The sequence below is a fragment of the Prionailurus bengalensis genome, chromosome A2 (genome assembly GCF_016509475.1).
Source record: "Prionailurus bengalensis isolate Pbe53 chromosome A2, Fcat_Pben_1.1_paternal_pri, whole genome shotgun sequence".
Taxonomy (NCBI): Eukaryota; Metazoa; Chordata; class Mammalia; order Carnivora; family Felidae; genus Prionailurus; species Prionailurus bengalensis.
The window spans coordinates 168,029,112-168,048,133 of record NC_057348.1 but is presented as its reverse complement, the minus strand read 5'-3'; the positions used below and the strand labels follow the sequence as shown (position 1 = coordinate 168,048,133).

Here is a 19,022-nt window from a genome sequence, read left to right as displayed (position 1 = left end):
ATATTTGAATAATACAGTGAAAAGGCTCCATTTGAATGTCTGCTTGAGGCTCAGAGCCACCCTGTGAGGCTGCACCAGCGAGAGAGCAGAGATCCCCCCACCCTCCCAGGGTGCGTGCACATGCGTGCACACACACTCACATATGCACACATGTGCACACACACGCACACAATAGGCACACACGCACGCACACACGCGTACATACACGCACGCACATGTGTGTGCACACACGCACACATGCATGCAACACACGCACACATGCACGCAGTGTGCACACACGTACACGCGCGCATGTACACTCATGCACACCTGTGCACATGCACATGCACACGCCCGCATGCACATATGCACACACGCACATGCATACATATGCATGCACACACGCGTGCACACATGTACATGCATGCACATACATATGCATGCATGCACGCACACGACAGCTGGAACCCTTGGGCTAAGGGCTGAGCAGGTCAGGTTTCGTCTCCCCTGATGACTGGCCTTCTCTGTGACTGACTGCTTCTCAGAGTCTCTGGACCTACACGAAAGTGTCTAATGCAGTGCCCTGCACACAGCAGGCACACATAAAACATGTGCCAGAAACACAAGTGAAAAGGTGCATGTGTCTCTGCTCTGTGGGCTGGGACAAAGGCATGCTCGGAAGCTGGAGTCAGGACACCACAAGCTCCAGCAGGACGAGGCTGCGTGTTAGGCAGTCACAGAATAAAAAGACTGCTGCCTCTCTGAGGGTGAGGAGGGGTATAGAAGGTGCCTGGGCATTTGGGCTTCACGACTTCTCGGGTTACGCACCATCGGGCACTGCCGGTAGGGTATTTAGAGAAACCACCATCAGCGAAAAGTGATGAACTGTAAAGACATCTTAACTTGAGGTGGTTCGGTGTAGACGCCTTACTTTGCTTTTCTGTCACTATTAACTGCTGCCGGCACTGGTTTCTTGCCGCGAGCTAACTCTGACGATGACACACAGATCCGTGAGGCTGGTAATGCGATTTGTTACTGACTTCACATCTGTGTTTAGCTGGTAACCCCCTCCTCTTCCATGAAGCTTATAGAAGGCTAATATTGTACTATAAACAGAAAAAGTTTGCTTGATAGTAGAAATTAGGCCGACATCATTATGCCCGATCTTCTGTGAAGGACTGTCTGTGGTCCTTTGGTGTGGGCGTCACCTGCGATGACATTCTTGACAAGGCTTCTGATAACGCTGTGTCTTCCACAGATGACAGAGTGCCGGACGGTGGAGGGAGAGCTTACGAAGAGGTAAGACGGAGCGTCTCTGCGTGTTTGGTTCACCTCAGATCTACAGCTGGGCTGGTCATCTCTCTGTTCGTGGTTTGGGAATGTATGTGATATAGAAAGGTTTTTTTGTTTGTTTTTTTCAGAAAAGGATGGAAAAAACTCTCATAATCCCCAAATAGGGGAAAAAATATAAAGAGTGCATACAAAATTGTGTACATTTTGATACATAGTAATATCTGCTTTCAGATTATGTACTAATACCCATTGTAGGAATATGAAAAATATAATTAATACGAGTAAGAAAATCACGGGGCGCCTGGGTGGCGCAGTCGGTAAAGCGTCCGACCTCAGCCAGGTCAAGATCTCGCGGTCCGTGAGTTCGAGCCCCGCGTCAGGCTCTGGGCTGATGGCTCGGAGCCTGGAGCCTGTTTCCGATTCTGTGTCTCCCTCTCTCTCTGCCCCTCCCCCGTTCATGCTCTGTCTCTCTCTGTCCCAGAAATAAATAAAAAAGTTGAAAAAGAAAAAAAAATTTAAAAAAAGAAAATCAGCATTCCTTAGAATTTTCCTACCTGGACCGATTACATCAAACGCCTGCTTTATGTCCTTGTGACTGTCCTGTGTGCACTGACTCCCGAGCTCCACGTAGCAGGGACCTTCACAGGCTCTGGACAGTTAGGACTGCACTGTCTAACGTGGCAGCCAGTAGCCACACGGTGGCTATTTAACCCTGAATTTAAATTCATTAAAATTAAGGAAATAAAAAACATGCTTCCCGACTTGTGCTAGCCACATTCCAGTGTTGCTTCGTAACGAGGGCATTGGATGGTGCCGATACGGAACATTTCCATCATCGCCGGAGGTCCTGTTGGACAGCGCTGGTTGGGAAGGCAGCCTGAAGCAGGGCTCAGTCACAGGTACCCCCACTCACCGAGGGGTTCCTACTTAGGAACCTTTGCTCATTAGCACAAGCCTTAAGGATGCGGAAGATCAGTGTGTGAGCGATGATACACACGATATGTGGTTCTGTTTTTTGGTAGAGTGGAAAAAAATTTTTGGTTTGTACTTCTCTTTCCATTTTATTTCAGTGGTTTTTGGTTCAGTGCTCTTAGCAAGTAGCAGAAGAAAACATCAACAGTCCTCTTAAATGTCCATCAGAAATGGGGGGACATTCTGTGTCGGTTGAGGAGGGAGACGCGGGCCTAAGAACGTGTTTCTTGACTTAGGAAGTGGAGGGAATTTTACAGCGATGGCCGAGTGCGGCCAAAGCCAAGGCTGCTGGGTCTCCCCGGGGCACACACTTGAGTCCACGTTGACTCTGTGAAGACCCCAGGGTCCTTGTACCCTACCTTTCCATCCTAAACAAGTTGAATTTTGATTCATTTCTCTGTTACCTGGGGTATGTTTTCAAGCAACTTTTTTCCAAATGGGTATTGAGTGTTGTATTTTCTGAGCTCTTATTTATTAGTATCTTTTGTTTCCTCTTCTCACGGAACACAGTTTAAGCAAAAATATAATTCTCTTTCCTTCAAAAGCCTGAGGAGAATGTTCCATCCCTACTTAGTAACTGAAATGCTATGTACAGCCACCACTCAGGATCCAGATTCGAGCAAATGTTTTTACCAAGATACTATTTTCTTTACATATTTCAAAACACAAAAGGAAAAACATCATGTACAGTTTTTAGTTAAGAAGAGAATGGAAAGCGTAAAGTAAATTCACTTTTCCTTTTTCCATCCGGTATAATCCAGGGGATGTGATTTCATGCGGAAAAAGGAAATACCTTGCAGAATGAGCAGGGGTCTCTTGCTCTCGTATGCAGGAGGAGGTGCCCTGGGCGTGCACTTCGTGTGCCCCAGCAGCAGGAGTGACCATTCGCTTCCCTTGGAAGCAGGCCGGAGTCTGAGAGGGCAGTGTGGTCCAGTGGTGGCATCCCTGACATCAGTCAGAGCTGCACTCAAATTCTGGATCTGCCAATCAGTGCCTCAGTGATCTTGGGCAAATTATTAACCTCTGTAGGCCTCGGAGTCTACGGATTAGAGGTAAAACTAGGCCTGTGCTCACAGGCTGGGGTGACAATTAAATGAGCGAATGTGCACAGATCGTTGAGCACAGTGTCTGGCATATAATCAGCCCTGTGTGTGTAAGATGATGTTCATCTAGCGAGATGTCAATTAAGTGGTTCTGAGGGCCCTCTTGTCCGGGAAACGGGGGTCAGGGCGGGCAAGCCTTTGCATATGACGACCCAGGGCCCCTCAGGGGGTGTGAGGATGCAATCACGTGTCCCTGTGACTGCTTGGTCCTGGTGTCTCCACCTCCCTCTGAAATGGGGACGAGCATGACATCGTGAGGACTCGGGGTTCACGCAGACCAGGTGCTGAGAGAGAGCCTTTGTACACCGTAAGAGCTCAGCAGATGCAAATAGTACTGTCGTTGTCAGAGGCCCGCTGTTTCCAGAGGGGTAGGATGGGCTCTCGGAATCCACGTGCACTCTCTTTAAAACTTGAGATGCCGAACACCTACACTGATTTTATAAAGTCAGATTCTTGAGGAAGGTGTATGTGTATGTGAGAGAGCGAGAAAGACAACCAGAGACAGAGACAGACAGACACAGAGACAGAGACAGAGAGACAGAGGGAGAAAGAGACCAAGACGGAGAAAGTGAACCAGAGACAGAGAGACAGAGACAGATGCGCTCACTCACCGTGAGTGATGCCGATGTGCGCGGCCCTCGTCCTGCCCTGGCTGACCGGATGTCTGAGTGCAGCTGTGACAGAAGTGCTCCTTCCCCTGCCTGCGGCTACCCGCCCATCCCCCTAAACTTCATCTCACGGAGCCTCCTTTCTGCCAGGTCAGTCGTTTGAGCCTCGAACTTGGGGACCACCTGCCGGACCCTGGGTCCCAACTCTCTCCTGCCGTACCCCCTCTTTCGGAGCCCTTCAAAGTGGAGGCAAAGAAATCAGAGGCCGCCGAGGCCCCCCCGACTTGGGAGGAGGAGAGCGCCGGGGTGGAGAACGTGAGGAGTCAGACCTACTCCAAGGAGCGGCTGCAGAGGCCGCCTCCCGCAGAGCCCGGCACGGGCGGCTTCGGCGAGTTCCGGCCCTGGGTTCCCCGACCCTCGCAGGAAGACGCCCACCTCACGGCCGGAGCCCAGGGACGCCCCACGGAAGAGCTGCGGCTGGAGGTCAAGCCTTCCCAGGAGGACCACGGCTACATCGTGACCGGGACCGAGTGAGTAGAGGCCCTGGTGTTCCGCCCCCGGCGCTCATTGGGTGGGTGGAGTGGGGGTGCCCTCACCCTGCCTGTCTTCGCCCAGAGACACGGGAGGAGGCATTCCTGGTACCTCGGGGGCGGGAGGCCGGCCGGCAGCCAGCCTCTCGGTCACCCAGTGTTCTGACCCAGGGGCCTGAGCTTCGGGGCCGTTCTCCACAAAACAGCCCTTCAGCCCTCCGACCTGCAGCCCAGACCACGGGGCACGTGGACGCAGCGGCCCCCGGGGAGCGGGTGGGACCCGCACCTGTGCTTGCGCGGCCTCCTTGCCGGTTGAAACTCCAGAAAAGTAGTCCAGGTCTTGGGGCACGAGTCCTCCTTCAGAGGGGAAGACATGGCCTTAGGGACGGGTGCTCTTCCTTCTCCCCTCTCTGACCCGCACATATCGAGGGGCCCTGTGCCCACAGTGTGTACCCGGCGGGTGGCACACGGGCCGCCCCGTTTTCAGGTCATCACACCAATGACCCTGGCTTTTGACGCTGTGCTTTGTGAAACCGTTGTGTCTTCTTCAAGTAATGGAAGTATGGGGCTGGCCACGTGCACACAGGTGTGTGTGCACGTGTGTGCAGATGTGTGTGCAGTCCTGCCCACATATGATTTTGCTGTTGCGTTATAGTGTTCACCGTTCAGGCGTTTCTTCATTATGAATTCAGAAGTTGCCCGCGTTTCAGTGGTCACACGCAGTGTGGGAGGGGCCGCTCACGGTCCGTGCCGTCGGTCACACGCAGCGTGGGAGGGCCGCTCACGGTCCGTGCCGTTTCTCACTCTGGTCCTGCATGCCTTCTTTCTGTGCCCACACCTCCCAACAGAGTTCACTCCACCAGCTTGTTTCAGGAGTTGCTATACTGTAGGTAGCAAATTTCATCAGTGAGCAATAGTGGTCTAACACGATTGGGCAGAAGATACTTTATTTTGAGCGCAAACCACAGACCATGTATCAAAGCCAGCTTGAAACCCAAGACTCTTTTGAGCTGTAGATGGTGCTTTTACTTGTTTTTTAGAGAAGTCCTCAGCAGCTGACTCTTCAAGTTTGCATCAGAGTGTCGACTCGTTTTCTCAAGTACTTTTTTATTGAGACGCGGCCTCCCATTTCTGCCCTCTTTGCCTGGATGGTGAGCTCCATGTGTCCATGTCTGTTGTCAGGCTCCGTGTCCTAGAACGGGAACTCTCAGTGAGCGTGGTCTTTAGAATCGTCTTACAGAGAAGCTCAAATGGGAACTTGAACACGACACCCTGCTGGAGGCTCAGCTCTGTGCTGTTCCAACAAAGGCAGGGCACCTCCTCGGTTCCTTTGTGAAGCAAACCGTTTGGACAACAGTTACTTATTCTAGACCGTCCAAATCTGTGGAGTTTTCCCTCCCTTGGGAAACATTGATGTGGTGTGTGTGTGTGTGTGTGTGTGTGTTGTCTCTATTCATCTGTATATCTATGTATGTCTGTGTGTGTGATGTATATGTCATGTGCACACGTGGGTGTGTGTGTTGTCCGAATTCATCTGTGTGTATCTGTGTGTCGTGTGTGTGTCATGTGCACATGTGTGTGAGTATGGTCTGTATTCATCTGTGTGTCTGTGTGTGTCATGTGTATGTCGTGTGCACATGTGGGCGTGCATGTTGTCTGTATTCATCTGTTTGTGTTGTGTGTATGCCCTGTGCATACACATGTGTGCATGTGTGTGCGTGTTGTCTGTATTCATCTGTGTGTATCTGTGTGTCATGTGTATGTCGTGTGCACATGTGTGTGTTGTCTGTATTCGTTTGTGTGTATCTGTGTATCATGTGTATGTCGTGTGCAGATGTGTGTGCATGTTGTCTGTATTTGTCGTGTGTATGTCACGTACATATGTATGTGCATGTTGTCTGTATTCATCTGTGTCGTGTGTATGTCATGTGCACATGCGTGCACATGCGTGTATTCGTCTGTATGTATCTGTGTGTTGTGCGCACACTTGTGTACATGTGTGTTGTCTGTATTCATTTGTGTGTATCTGAGTGTCATGTGTATGTCATGTGCACACGTGTGCGCGCGCGTGTGTGTGTGTGTGTGATTACCATGGGTTCCCGCACGGCTGTGCTGTGACCTTCTTTCTTGCCGGCAGGACCGGGTGGAGTAAGGGCACATTCCCGGCGTGAGATGAAGTTGCTCGCAGGGAAAGTGGCTACTGCTCTCGTGTCTGGGGTCCGGGGTCTCAGCTGCAGCACGAGGGGGCTGGGAAAGGGACTGTCATCCTCGGAAAGACTCTTCTGAGCGGCAGCTTTGTGTCACCATGAACAGCAGAGGGCGGTGCCTTTAGAGCAGGACGACCCCTGCTACCGTTCTCTGCCTCAGGGTGACCCTTGGAGGGAAATGACCGTGGTGTGTGCGAGGCCAGCGTTCCTGTAGAAGAGAGACCTCTCCAGTCAGCCTTTCCTCTTGCTTTCTGACTTTCCAGTGGAAGACGAAGCCACTGTCAGGGCCGGCTTTTTCTTTGCATTCAAAGTTTGTTTTTCTGCAGCGCTTTCCTGGGCCAGACCTTTCGGACTTGAACGTTCACCTGCTGCAAGCATGGGTTAAAGGAAAAATCATTATCGTGGCCCATTTCCCTTTTTCTTTTGCTGCCTCAATTGGATGGAAGATATATGGTGCAGATAAAACAACGTTATATCAATAGTTCTTTCTGTTTGTCACCACGGGCTTATGCTCCCTCCCTTCTGTAGCAAGGGATTGAGATTTCTGCCTCTCTTATCAGATTAATTGGTAATTTGAGATTCTCTAGGGCAAGATTTCACCAGATCTCAGCTTACGCCTTAATAGATGAGCAATTAATTGACAAGAATCTGATGCCATTCTTAGAAGACAAAGACGTCTGTATACCTGATTGTCCCTTAAGAAGGAGGAAGAATGTGACCCATGACACGTCTCCCCTGCTCGCTGCCATGTCCTCCCATTCAGACGCGCGTACAGGGCTTCGCCTCGCTCTCCTCTGTCTCCTGCATTTTCTGATGGGCACGGTTCCATCTCGTCCTTTGCTGTTTACATTGTCACGCTCTTTACTCCCTGGGTGGACCATTCGAGACTGGACAAAGGTCAAGATTCCTGTCCCTGTCCCTCAAGGGTGAGTTTCCAAGTGTTCCAAGTTCCCTGCCCTTCAAAGGTGAGTTTCCACATGTTCCAAGTTTGGAAGAGAGGGCACACAGAAGGTGAACTTGAAGCCAAGAGACCCGTGCTTTACGTCTGGTAAATAAATGCTTAAGAGCACGTGGCTCTGCTGGGGTGCGCATCTTATAAACACCCTGCTGTTTGGTGTGTCCCTGCACAAGGACATCTGACGAGACTGGCTTTAGGGAAGCGAGCGCATTGGAGGCTGAGAGGAAGAGGTCGAGTGGCCACCAGGCTGGTAGGGAGACAGGGACGCCACGTAGGGCAGCGCTGCTCCACAGGCAGTGGGCAGCTTGCATGAGGACCGCCGAGAGCCCAGCACTCCCGCACGGAAGCACCCAGAACACCCGTTCCTGCTTTCCAGCCCCCGCGGGGTGAAGATGGCCCACGGGGCCCGGCTGTCAGGGTGGGAGCCGCACGGGGCAGAGTGCGGACGCTCTGGAGCAGGTCCACGTGCTGGGTGGTGTTAGCCCAGCTGCAGTGAGCACAGAGAACACGGGTACCCCTGGCAGAGCCATGGAATACCGGAGCTTCGGTCAAGGGAGAAGGGGTGGAGTGCAGAGGCCTTGGTGAGGCTCGGAGAGAGCGGGGCTGGGAATGGCCTCGGACTCCCGTCAGTGTTCTCAAAGAGGCAGGTGGTTGTGGGTTTTCTGCAGTGTTTTCTTCCCACAAAACTCTCTTCCCTTGGACAGGCCCATCAGTGACACTCTGATGGTGTTCTAGAGACTCACGCATCATCCGTGTCACTACCTGCTTCACGGGCAGCCCCAGCTGCGCCACTGACGGGGTCTCGGCCAGACCTCGGGCCCGGTCCTACCCTTTGTCCGCTGGCTGGACGTGAGGGTTGTGGGAACCAAAGCCTGGAAGGAAGTTCGGAAGTCAGGCCTCAGTCCCTGTGTGGCAGCCATAGGAGGCCTCCCTTCCTGCCACTCTCTGCACTGAGAATCAGGTTACTCTGTTATTTTTAGAGCCTTCCTGGGAGGACATTGCCTTTCCCGTCACTAACACGCAAGTGTAACAACCCGTGTCCTCGGGACGACATGGTGGGAGAGGAAGGGTCACCAGTAAGCAGTCATCCTCCCTGTCTGTGCAGAGACCCCGGGCTGCCCGCGAAGCCCCTCAGAGCTGAGCCAGGGCCGTGGGGCCCACGGTGCTTGTGAGGAACGCAGGCATGGACACAGAGAAGGCATGGGGGCTGGTATCATTTCCTGTTTTTTCCTTCCTTGCGGGAGAAAAGAAATCTTAACGGTGTCGTGGACAAATTCCACGGTGGGGCTGTCTGTGGGTTTTGTTCGTTCTGTTCTAGCTTCAGACCCTGTCTCCGATGGTGTGGTCTACCGTTTTCTTCAGGAGATACAGCTGCCATCCTGTCCAGGGTCTCTCCTGAACGTGACGAGTCCCCGCTATGTCACCACGCATCCCATTGATTCATCTCAGAAGACTGTGTGTGGTGGGACGCATTCATTTTCATCTGAGAAGAGTTTAGTGGGGGATATAGCCATCGGTGCAAATAGTCACATTTGCTCCTCTGGTAAACAAGGAGACCAGCTTCCAAACCTAAAGTCCCCTACTGTGGAGTTGTTAGTTGTAGGGAATGCCCATAAGAAGGAGGGCAAACGGTGGTCTCTGAGCCCCAGATGGTGGCCCTGCTCTGGCTTGTCTGGTTTTGGTGCCTGGGCCTGTGATGTTCAGCGCATACTTACCGGGCACCTGCTATGCGCAGGGGTCTCCGTACAGCAAAGGTCTCCATGTAAGTGATGGGTCGTTCTGAAGTTCAAGTGAGGGAAACACGTGCACGTGAGCAGTGGGAGCCACAGAACTCGGGCATCTGCTCTATTGAGAGAAGGAGCAAACGGCTTCGACTGAGTGGTTCCTCAAGCCTGTGAATTAAAGAATCTCAGAACCCTGGTTTTTCCTATAAACCTCTCATCCTGACTCCTCCTGCCAGCCATGAACTTCCGTCTGCCCAAATTCAGTGGCTCCCGGGTGCCCGCCCTCCCTCTCATTCCCTCTGCCTGGTGCTACAGAAGCAGCCGCCTCCCCAGTCTGGCCCCACCCGAGGCACAGGTCACCTGAGACCGCTCCATTCTTCCCGAAACATTCCCAGCCTTCTCGTCCTCGAGATGCTGCCCTTGCTGTGCCCCCGGGACCACCGCCACGGCCCCCTCCTCTTGCTCTGCACGCTGGCACAGCCACCGTCTCCAGTGGCCCATGCCTGAGGTGGCACCAGCACCATCTTCTCCACCACCTCCCGAGGGGTGAGGATCTCCCCGTGCGGCCACCGGGAAACCAGCTGTCACAGTGTCACACACAGCCGTCACGCTTCTCCCGGGAGGGGCTGCCCGGGGTGTGGCGGGGCTTCTGGAGCAGCGGAAACATCAGCTCATCAGCCAGTCCAGGAATCAGCAGGAGGGGGCTTTTCGTAAGTTCCAGGAAAACGGGTATAATCAATGTGAAGGTTCCTCCCAGGGCAGTTTGAGGATCACGCTGTAACACAGGTCCAAAGTCACAGAGTGGATTCTTTAAATGTACTGGCAGTAAGGCGTTTGCTTCTCAGTGGAGAGACTCTGTTTAGAAACTCCCCCTGACATCGGTGTCAGAGACACCACCACCCGCTGCCCTCCCTGCAGGAAGGATTCGGACGGCCGCACTGCAGGTGCCCAAGCTGCTGTCCTAGGGCCCGCCCACCATGTCCCCAAGGCCTTGGGCGCACAGGCCTGGCTTGTCCCCAGGCACCTCATCCAACAGGCTTTCCTGGCTGTTCAGTTGCATATTTTTCATGAGACAGTGGATGGATTTTTGTCTTGCTCTAAAGCAGAATTTTGAACATACACGAAGATAATGACCCAGGCCCAACCTTGTCCCATCCACACCCCCATTTACTCCCATCTCTCATGCTGCTTTCAAATAGATCCCACTTATATTCTCTGGGAAACATTTTGTTAAATAGCTTTAAAATACAAGGATCCTTCCTTTTAACATACCATACCACCTTAGTAGCATCAGATATCGAGCCCGTGTTAAGCTCTGTTGTTACGTCCATGTCAGAACTTTGTTTGTTGGTGTTTTGACTCAGATCCCAATAAGGTTCGCACCTTACACTGGCTGTGTGGTCTCCGATGCTTCTGATTCTGTAGGCTCACTTTCATCTTGCTGTTGAGGTTAGAGTGATGTGTTGGATTTCGATGTCTATTTATTGGCTGGAATTCCAGAACTGGAGGACATTTCAGACTTGTCTAACCTCCAACTGGTGTGGTGGGCAAAGTGAGAAAATACCATGAAAGTGAGAATATGGTGGGCATTAAAAGCAATTTTCGTGCCTCTTTGACCCAATGGCTTCTCAGTTGGCTTGGCCATGTCTAGCCAGTCGGAAGGTGCCAGAAGAGATGATGCTATGCCAGGAAGGGGCTCTTTAATGGTCTCAGACCGTGGTGAGGCCCCTTCCCACATCTGATGCTTTCAGTTTTGGCAAATGGTGAGATTGGGTGGGGGGGGGGTGGGCGGCAGGGAGGAAAAGGAAATATTGGAAAAGCCCAGCCCACTCTGATCAAGCCTGGAAGCTGGGCCTTTAGCACTCTGTGTGCTCCACGCTTGGCCTTAGAGTCTGACTCCCACAGGTTGGCTCTGCGGATCAGCCTATGCGCTCGAAATGCAAGAGGGTCGCCATAAATCCCTGTCTCCACAACTATGTCTACTCCTGCACCTACACCCACATGTCTACACAGCATCTGCACCATCTGCCTGTATCTGTGTCTGTCTGTATCCATCTACATCATTGTTTATGGGTCTGCATCTATAGCATTGATCTGTGCTAATGTCTGTATGATCTGCATCTATCTACACCCGCATCCAGAAATGTACATTGTCTAATCACGTAATTGCCCATCTGTGCCCACATCCACATCTACGCCTACACATACACCTATGTCTGCATCTGATCTACACTTAAACCTCCAGATCCGTGTCACGTTTCAGCTGTATCACCTCTCTCTCTCCGTGTCCATACTTCTGCATCGTCACCTATCCTGTAGTCACATCTGTACATCTCCACCATCTATGTTTGTACAGCCTGGTTTGGTATCAGATTTCTAGAATTGTTGGGGAAGCTTTGCTTTTCCTCTTCAGTGATGTTTCCATAGTAGAACCCCCCAGGGACCTTCAGAGCCTCACCACAGCAATTGATTTTTGAAAAGCGTCATCTGCTCTATAAGTTAACTTCGACTTAAATCTAAGTTAAGCAGCTTAAATATCACTCCTACATGAGAGGGAGTAAGAATGAGGGAGAAAATATGAAAAGAGATTTGCTACACTGTCAAAATAGAAGTAAACTGCAAATGGAAATGAAGCCAGAAGGAAAAGGAAGAGTAGAAAACAGTAGTACCCTAATGTAGCTCAGTTGTGGAGTATTAACTTACTTGGGATGATGACTTAAAAAAAATAATGTCTTACTAGAAGAGCTGGCTACGGGTGACTGAATTCTGGCACACTCTCCCAGGTTTTGGTCATGTAGGCATCCCTTTCAAGCTTTAGGTCAACCTGTATGGCTGTTACTTGCAGCTCTGTAGAGGGCAGGTGGGTGGGAAGGAAATCGTGTTCCAAAGAGAATAGCTTATGCAGAGGGCCTGCATCAGGATGGGTGTGGACATTGGAGGAGCTGAAATAAGGCTGGGGGAAGGTGGGGACAGTAAATGTGGGAGAGGCTGGTGTCCTCAGGGCACGAACAAGGATTTGGGTCCTTGCCCTCAACAGACGTGGGACACCACTGGAGAACACTAAGCAGGCAAGTGTTGTGGTCGGGATCCCACTCTCCCAGATCCCTCTGCTGCTGAGTGGAGAAGAGGCGATGGGAGGTCGGCACAGTGAGTGGAGGGACCCTGGCTGGCAGTTGTGCCAGCCACTGGGCCATTCCCTGAACTCCGTTCCCTTTCCTTGCTCTCTCTGCACTGTGAGGCTGACTTGCAAAATGTCATCTGTGCTATGAACTGGCCTGGACAGTTCGCTACGATCCCCACTGTTCTACCAGTGGGGCTCTGGCAAGGTTCCGGCGGGCTGTACTGCTCTTCCCGCTGTACCCACTTTGTTGAGTTCTTATCATGAATGGGTGCTGAATTCTGTCATGTGCTTTTCTTGCCTCTGTTGAGATAATCATGACTTTTTATCCTTCATCTTGTTAATGTGGCGTACCATGTTGATTGATTTGCAGATGTAGACCCATCCTTGTGTCCTTGGAATAAGTCCTACTTGGTCATGGTGTGTGATCCTTTTGATTTATTGTTGAATTTGTTTTGCTAAAATCTATGCTAAACATAAATTTTGCATGTATGTTTCATCAGGAATATTGTCCTATAACTTTCTTTTCTTGTGGGCTTTTCTTGTCTGGCATTGACATCAGGATAATGCTGGCCTTGTAAAATGAACTTGGAAGTGTTCCCTCCTCTTCTGTTTTTTGGAAGAGTTTGAGAAAGATTGGTATTGATTCTTCTTTGTGTGTTTGGTACCGTTCACCTATGGGGCCATCTGGTTTGGGGAGGTTGTTGTTTACTTATTCAATCTCCTTACTTGTTATTGGTGTCTTCAAATTTTTTTATTTCTTCATGATTCAAGTGTGGTCAGTTGAGTGTTTGGAATTCATCATTTCTTCTTGGTAGTCCAGTTTGTTGGCATATAATTGTTCACAGTTGTTTCTTATGACCAGTTGTAATGTCTCCCCTTTCATTTCTGATTTTATTTATTTGAGTTTTTTTGATCTTGGTAAGTCTAGCTAAGGTTTGTCTAGTTTATTTATCTTTTAAAAAAATCAGCTCTTAGTTTCATTTATCTTTTCTATTGTCTTTTCAGTCTCTATTTCGTATACTTCTGCTCTGATCTTTACCACTTCCTTCCTTCTGATAACTTTGGCCTTCATTGATGCTTCTTTTTCTAGTTCCTTGAGTTGTAAAGTTAGATTATTTGCAATCTTTCTTTTTTCTTAATGACGGTATTTGTCACTGTAAACTTTGCTCTTAGAACTGTGGTTGCTGTATCCCACACATTTTGGTATCACATTTCCATTTCATTTGTCTCAAGGTATTTTTTATTTCATCTTTGACCCATTGGCTGTTCAGGAGCATATCACTGAATCTCCATATACTTGTGAATTTTCCAGCTTTCTTCTTTTTTTTTTTTTTAAGTTTTATTTGTTTAAATAATCTTTACATCCAATACGGGCTTGAACTCATGACCCTGAGATCAAGAGTTGTATCCTCTACTGACTGAGTCAGCCAGGTGCCCCATCCAATTTTATTCTTATAATTGATTTCTTGTTCCATACCATTGTGATTGTAAAAGACGCTTGATATGATTTCAGTCTTACTAAATTTATTAAGACTTGTGTGTGGCCTGTCATATATTTGTCCTGGAGATTGTTCCACGTGTGATTCAAGAAGAATGTGTCTTCTGCTGCTGTTGGGTGGAATGCTCTTTATGTATCTGTTAGGTCCTTGTGGTCCCTGCTATTATTACTTTGCTATTTTTCCCTTCAGGTATGTTAATATTTGCTTTACATATTTAGGGGCTCCTGTGTTGATACATAAATACTGACAAATGTCGTATCCTCTTGATGATTTGACCCCTTTATTATTAAATAATACTCTTTTTTGTGTTTTGTTACAACTTCTGGCTTAAAGTCTGTTTTGTCTAACGTAAGCTTATCCACCCTTGCTTTCCTCTGGTTTCCCTTTTCATGGAGTATCTTTCTTTATGCCTTTACTTTAAATCTGTCAGTGCCCATAAAGTGGAAGTGAGTCTCTTGTAGGCCACATATAGTTGGGTATTGTTTTTTTTCTTTTTTTCCTATCCATTCAGCCACACTATGTCTTTTGATCAGAGATTTTAATCCATTTACATTTAAAGTAATTACTGATAAGTATGGACTTCATATTGCCATTTAGTAAATTGTTTTCTAATTGTTTGTGGATTCCTTTGTTCCTTTCTCTTTCTTCCTTTATGATTTGATGATTTTCTGTAGTGGTATGCTTTGATTTCTTTCTCTTTCTCTTTTGTGTGTGTATTATAGGCTTTTTGGTTTGTGGTTACTGTTAGGCTTACATAAAATATCTTACACTTATAACAGTTTATTTCAAGCTGATAACAACTTTGCATACAAAACTCTACATTTTTGTACTACCTTCCTCATTTTATTTTTTTGATGTCAATATTCTTTTTATAAAACTAACTCTAAGACATTGTGTACTTAGATTTGTGTTAAGCTGTTGGCAGTTTTTTCCCCAAGAATTTAGAGGATCATACTTATGGTGAGAGGTGCAGTCTCATCTTGATGTTAAAAACAACAAGTCATTTGAATACAACAGTTTTTTACCAGTTGATTTTTTTTTTTTTTTTACCAGTGAAGAGTTGGTGGTTGTCAACAACTTTACCAGTAAGAGTAGTTCAGGATTATTGGCACCTCCTGATGAATCTGCACATGGTTTAGAAGGCTGTGGGCTCAGCAGTCAGAACAATTCAGTTTGGTTGCACAAATTACCATGGGCTCATTCACTCATTCTTCAAACAACATTGGGCTTTATTTTTCCGCACGGAAGAAAGGCGATGCTGAATCAGAGTTGGGGTTTTTGAGTCGTGGCAGCTCCTCTCTCATCTCCCCTCATCAGAAATGTCTTTTCTCTGCAGTGGGGAGAATTCCTATGCGTTAGCCAAAGTCTAACTAGCTTGTAAGATTATTTAAATAGAACATACATCAGTGTTAAGATAGCTAGAATAATTGGGGAATCCCATGAAAACCTCATTTTACCCATTGGTTTCAAATATCATCTCATCAAAAAAGTTCCTATCAAAATCGACTGATACCATGTTGCAATCCATCAATCATTTGTTTCCCTACCTTTGGTACATTTCCAAGTTAATGGGAAAATGTCCAAAATCAGGAAGTGAAGCAGCAGAGCTGCAAACAGTCACTCTTGAGCCTAGAGTCCTAGACGTCTGGTTAGCGGGGCCACCTGGGCCCAGAAGGAAGATACAGTAACACTGTCACCAAGATAAGACATAGAGAAATTAGGGGTACGGCCGCTCTTCACAGGTAAGGATGCAGGCGCTACCTGGACGGCCCCACAGTCTGCCACACTCACTGACGAGTAACACGTAGGTTTGGGGATTTACTGGTGACACGACCCCGGGCATGAGCTTAACTTTTCTAGTCCCAGTTTTTACTCCTTTATTTTTATCTTTATTTATTTATTTATTTTATTTTGAGAGAGAAAGAGACAGTGTGAGCTGGGAAGGGGACAGAGAGAGAGAGGAGAGAGAGAAAATCCTAAGCAGGCTCTGTGCTGTCAGTGCAGAGCCAGGACTCGGGACTCCAACTCACGGACCATGAGATCATGACCTGAGCCAAAACCAAGAATTGGATGCCTAACTTCTGAGCCACCCAGGCTCTCCTCCACTCCTTTAAAATGAGGCTCACAACAGTACCTTCCCCCCGGGTCTGATGTGAGCACTAAGTCAGACTGCTGCGTGGAGTCCCAGCACTGTGGCGAGCATGAGAAACGCCTTCAAGGGCTTCCGCTACTCCTAACATTTCCGACCTGTAAGTTATTTCCACTGTTTGTTTTCAGGGTGGCTCTCCACAATTCCCTTCCCATTGAACACATTCAGGGTTTCTATCTTTTCACCTGTCCCTTCATTCCCTTGGTGATTTCAGGGCACGGCAGAAGTCCACAGTGCTACGTGTGGCATCGTGAGGCCATCATGGAAAATGGGGATGCTCTCATTTCTCTTACAGGCTTCCCAACACGTGAGTGGACGGAATGCTGCAGATCTCCCCTTTTTTACCCATTTAGTAGGTCCTCAGGAGCATCTGCCTTCAAAATGACTCCACGGTAGTATTAACATGCCACTGTGCTTCCGAATAGAAAAGCGGTAGAGGAGATACTGGTTAGCCTTTGAAAACCCTCTCTGCCACTCGAGGTCAAGGCAGGCGGCGAGGACCCGAGCCGCGGGCAAGGCTTGTGCCTCTCGCTCGCGACAGCATCGGTGTCCAGGTAATCAGGGTGACGGCTGTCACAGACACACAGATGGAATTGCATGTGCCATATCCGTCCATTGATTTTTGAGATTGACTCCAACTGCTTTCTGAGGAAGTTCAGACCATGAGATGACAGGTGATGGCCACGTATTTTAAAAACAAACTGGAAATAACTGCATGCTCATTTTGAGCACAGACGGCACCACCTTATTGGTCTCACTATTGACTGGACCCTCTATTGTCATAGGCCCCTGGTGAGGTGGGAGGGGCTGTGGCGCTCATCACGCAGTCTGTGTAAGTGGAGGTCTCACTCATGGAGGCAGGTGGGTTCAGAAACATATTCTGGGCTGGCGAATTTCATCATTATCTTCGAGGCTGGTTCCAATAATCTCGTTATGGAGAAGAGTGTTGGTTTTCCGCATTGAGGGGCGAAGAATGTAGGGTCAGGAGATGGTCATGAGGCTAAAGTGAGTCTGGGACTCACAGTGGAGCCTCTGGGCTCCCCATCATATCATGTCACCCTTTGCTCTAAAGAGACCGGAGCACAGAGTTCATGGGATCTGGTAGCACACTTGGTTGGGAAGCCGGTTTATGTTCAACACGGAGCAGTGGGCCTCGGAGGTACAAAAAAGGAGAAGGTGTGGTTTGTGCCTCACGGAGTCTGCAGTCTGTGGAGGGGGATCGGATTAAAACATGTGAAGTAATTAAGAGACCTTCCCTAATAAGTGGTGAGCTGGGTGCCTCTGAATCAAAGCAGAGCGGGTTTTAGGGAAAGAGGGGCCTCGTGGGCCCATCAGTTAGAATAGGAAGGGCCTTGTTCGTGGCCAGGATCGGGGGAGGAAGCACGGCCTGGCTTGTGGGTGTGGGGCTGCGAGGCACTGAGGGAGAGGTGGCTGGGCCGACTGGGGCTGAGGGTCATGGGAGGAAGGGGAGTCACCGGGCAGGCAGGTGGCCCAGGTCGTGTCGATCCGGGAGCGTGTGTCATCACCACGACCCTCACTGGTTTTAGGGCCAGCACTCCTCCTGGTGAGTAAGTCAGCATGTATGTATGGATAGGCCTACTCCCTTGTCTTGTGCACAGGCCCCCATGCAGGTCCCTCTCAATGTACCTACAGGTGTGTGCACACCTGGGGAGCCCATTGTGTGTATGTGCAGCCCGGGGGAGTCCTTACTGTCTCATCAAACACCTCCTCTTCCTGAGGAGCCCAGTGTGTGTGTGTGAGTGTGTGTGTGTGTGTGCGTGCACACACATGCACACGCAGGTGTGTGTGCATGTGCAAGTGTATGTAGGTGTGTATGCAGGTATGTGTGCAGGTGTGTATGTGCAAGTGTGTAGGTGTGTGCACACGCAGGTGTGTGTGCAAGTGTGTCACACAGGTGTGGGTGGGTGCGTGAGCAGGTGTGTGTGCATGAAGGTGTGTACGTGAAAGTGTGTAGGTGTGTGTAGGTGTGTATGCAGGTGTGTGTGTGCAGGCAGGTACATGCAGGTATGTGTTTACAGGTATGTATGCGCAGGTGTGTGCATGCAGGTGTGTGTACAGACGTGTATGTAGAGGTGTGCACAGGTTTGTACACGCAGGTGTATGTGCGCATAGGTGTGTGTGTGCAAGTGTGTGTAGGTTTGTGTGCATGCAGGGGTGCGCATGCAGTGGTGTGTGTGTGCAAGTGTGTATGTGCAGGTGTGTGAACACGTGTGTGTGTGTGTGTGCAGCCCAGGGGAGTCCTTACTGTCTCATCAGACACCTTCCTGAGGAGTCCTCTGTGTGTGTGTGTGTGTGTGCGTGTGCGTGCGCGTGTGCATGCAGGTGTGTATGTACAGACGTGTATGTACAAGTATGTGTGGAAGTGTGTATGCACAGGTGTGTGTGTGCAGGTGTGCACGTGCAGGTGTGTGCACGCACAGGTATGTTGTGTACAGGTGTGTGAGCAGGTGTGTGCGCAGGTGTGTATGTGTGCATAGGTGTGTTTGTGTGCAGGTGTGCGTGCACAGGTGTGTGTGTGCAGGTGTGTATGGGCAGGCATGTACATGCAGGTGTTTACAGGTGTGTATGCGCAGGTGTGTACATGCATATGTGTGTGCAGGCGTGTATGTAGAGGTGTGTGCAGGTTTGTACACACAGGTGTATGTGCGCACAGGTGTGTGTGCATGCAGGAGTGTGCGTGCAGGAGTGTGCATGCCATGGTGTGTGTGTGCAAGTGTGTAAGTGTAGGTGTGTGAACACGTGTGTGTGTGTGTGCATGCGCAGGTGTGTGCGTGCAGCCCAGGGGAGTCCTTACTGTCTCATCAGACACCTCTTCCTGAGGAGTCCTGTGTGTGTGTGTGTGTGTGTGTGTGTGTGCA

At 49.5% G+C, this 19,022-nt stretch overlaps 1 protein-coding gene across 5 annotated transcripts in view; it reads left to right on the top strand.

Annotated features, from left to right (window-relative positions):
• Window positions 1-19,022, top strand: part of PTPRN2 (protein tyrosine phosphatase receptor type N2) — an 805,581-nt gene that overhangs the window by 332,968 nt on the left and 453,591 nt on the right. For all 5 annotated transcript variants that reach the window (XM_043590047.1, XM_043590044.1, XM_043590046.1 and 2 more), the window contains 2 exons: window positions 1,238-1,278; window positions 4,106-4,485. In XM_043590047.1, coding sequence (XP_043445982.1) covers window positions 1,238-1,278; window positions 4,106-4,485 — 421 coding nt within the window. The remainder of the gene's footprint in view (window positions 1-1,237; window positions 1,279-4,105; window positions 4,486-19,022) is intronic.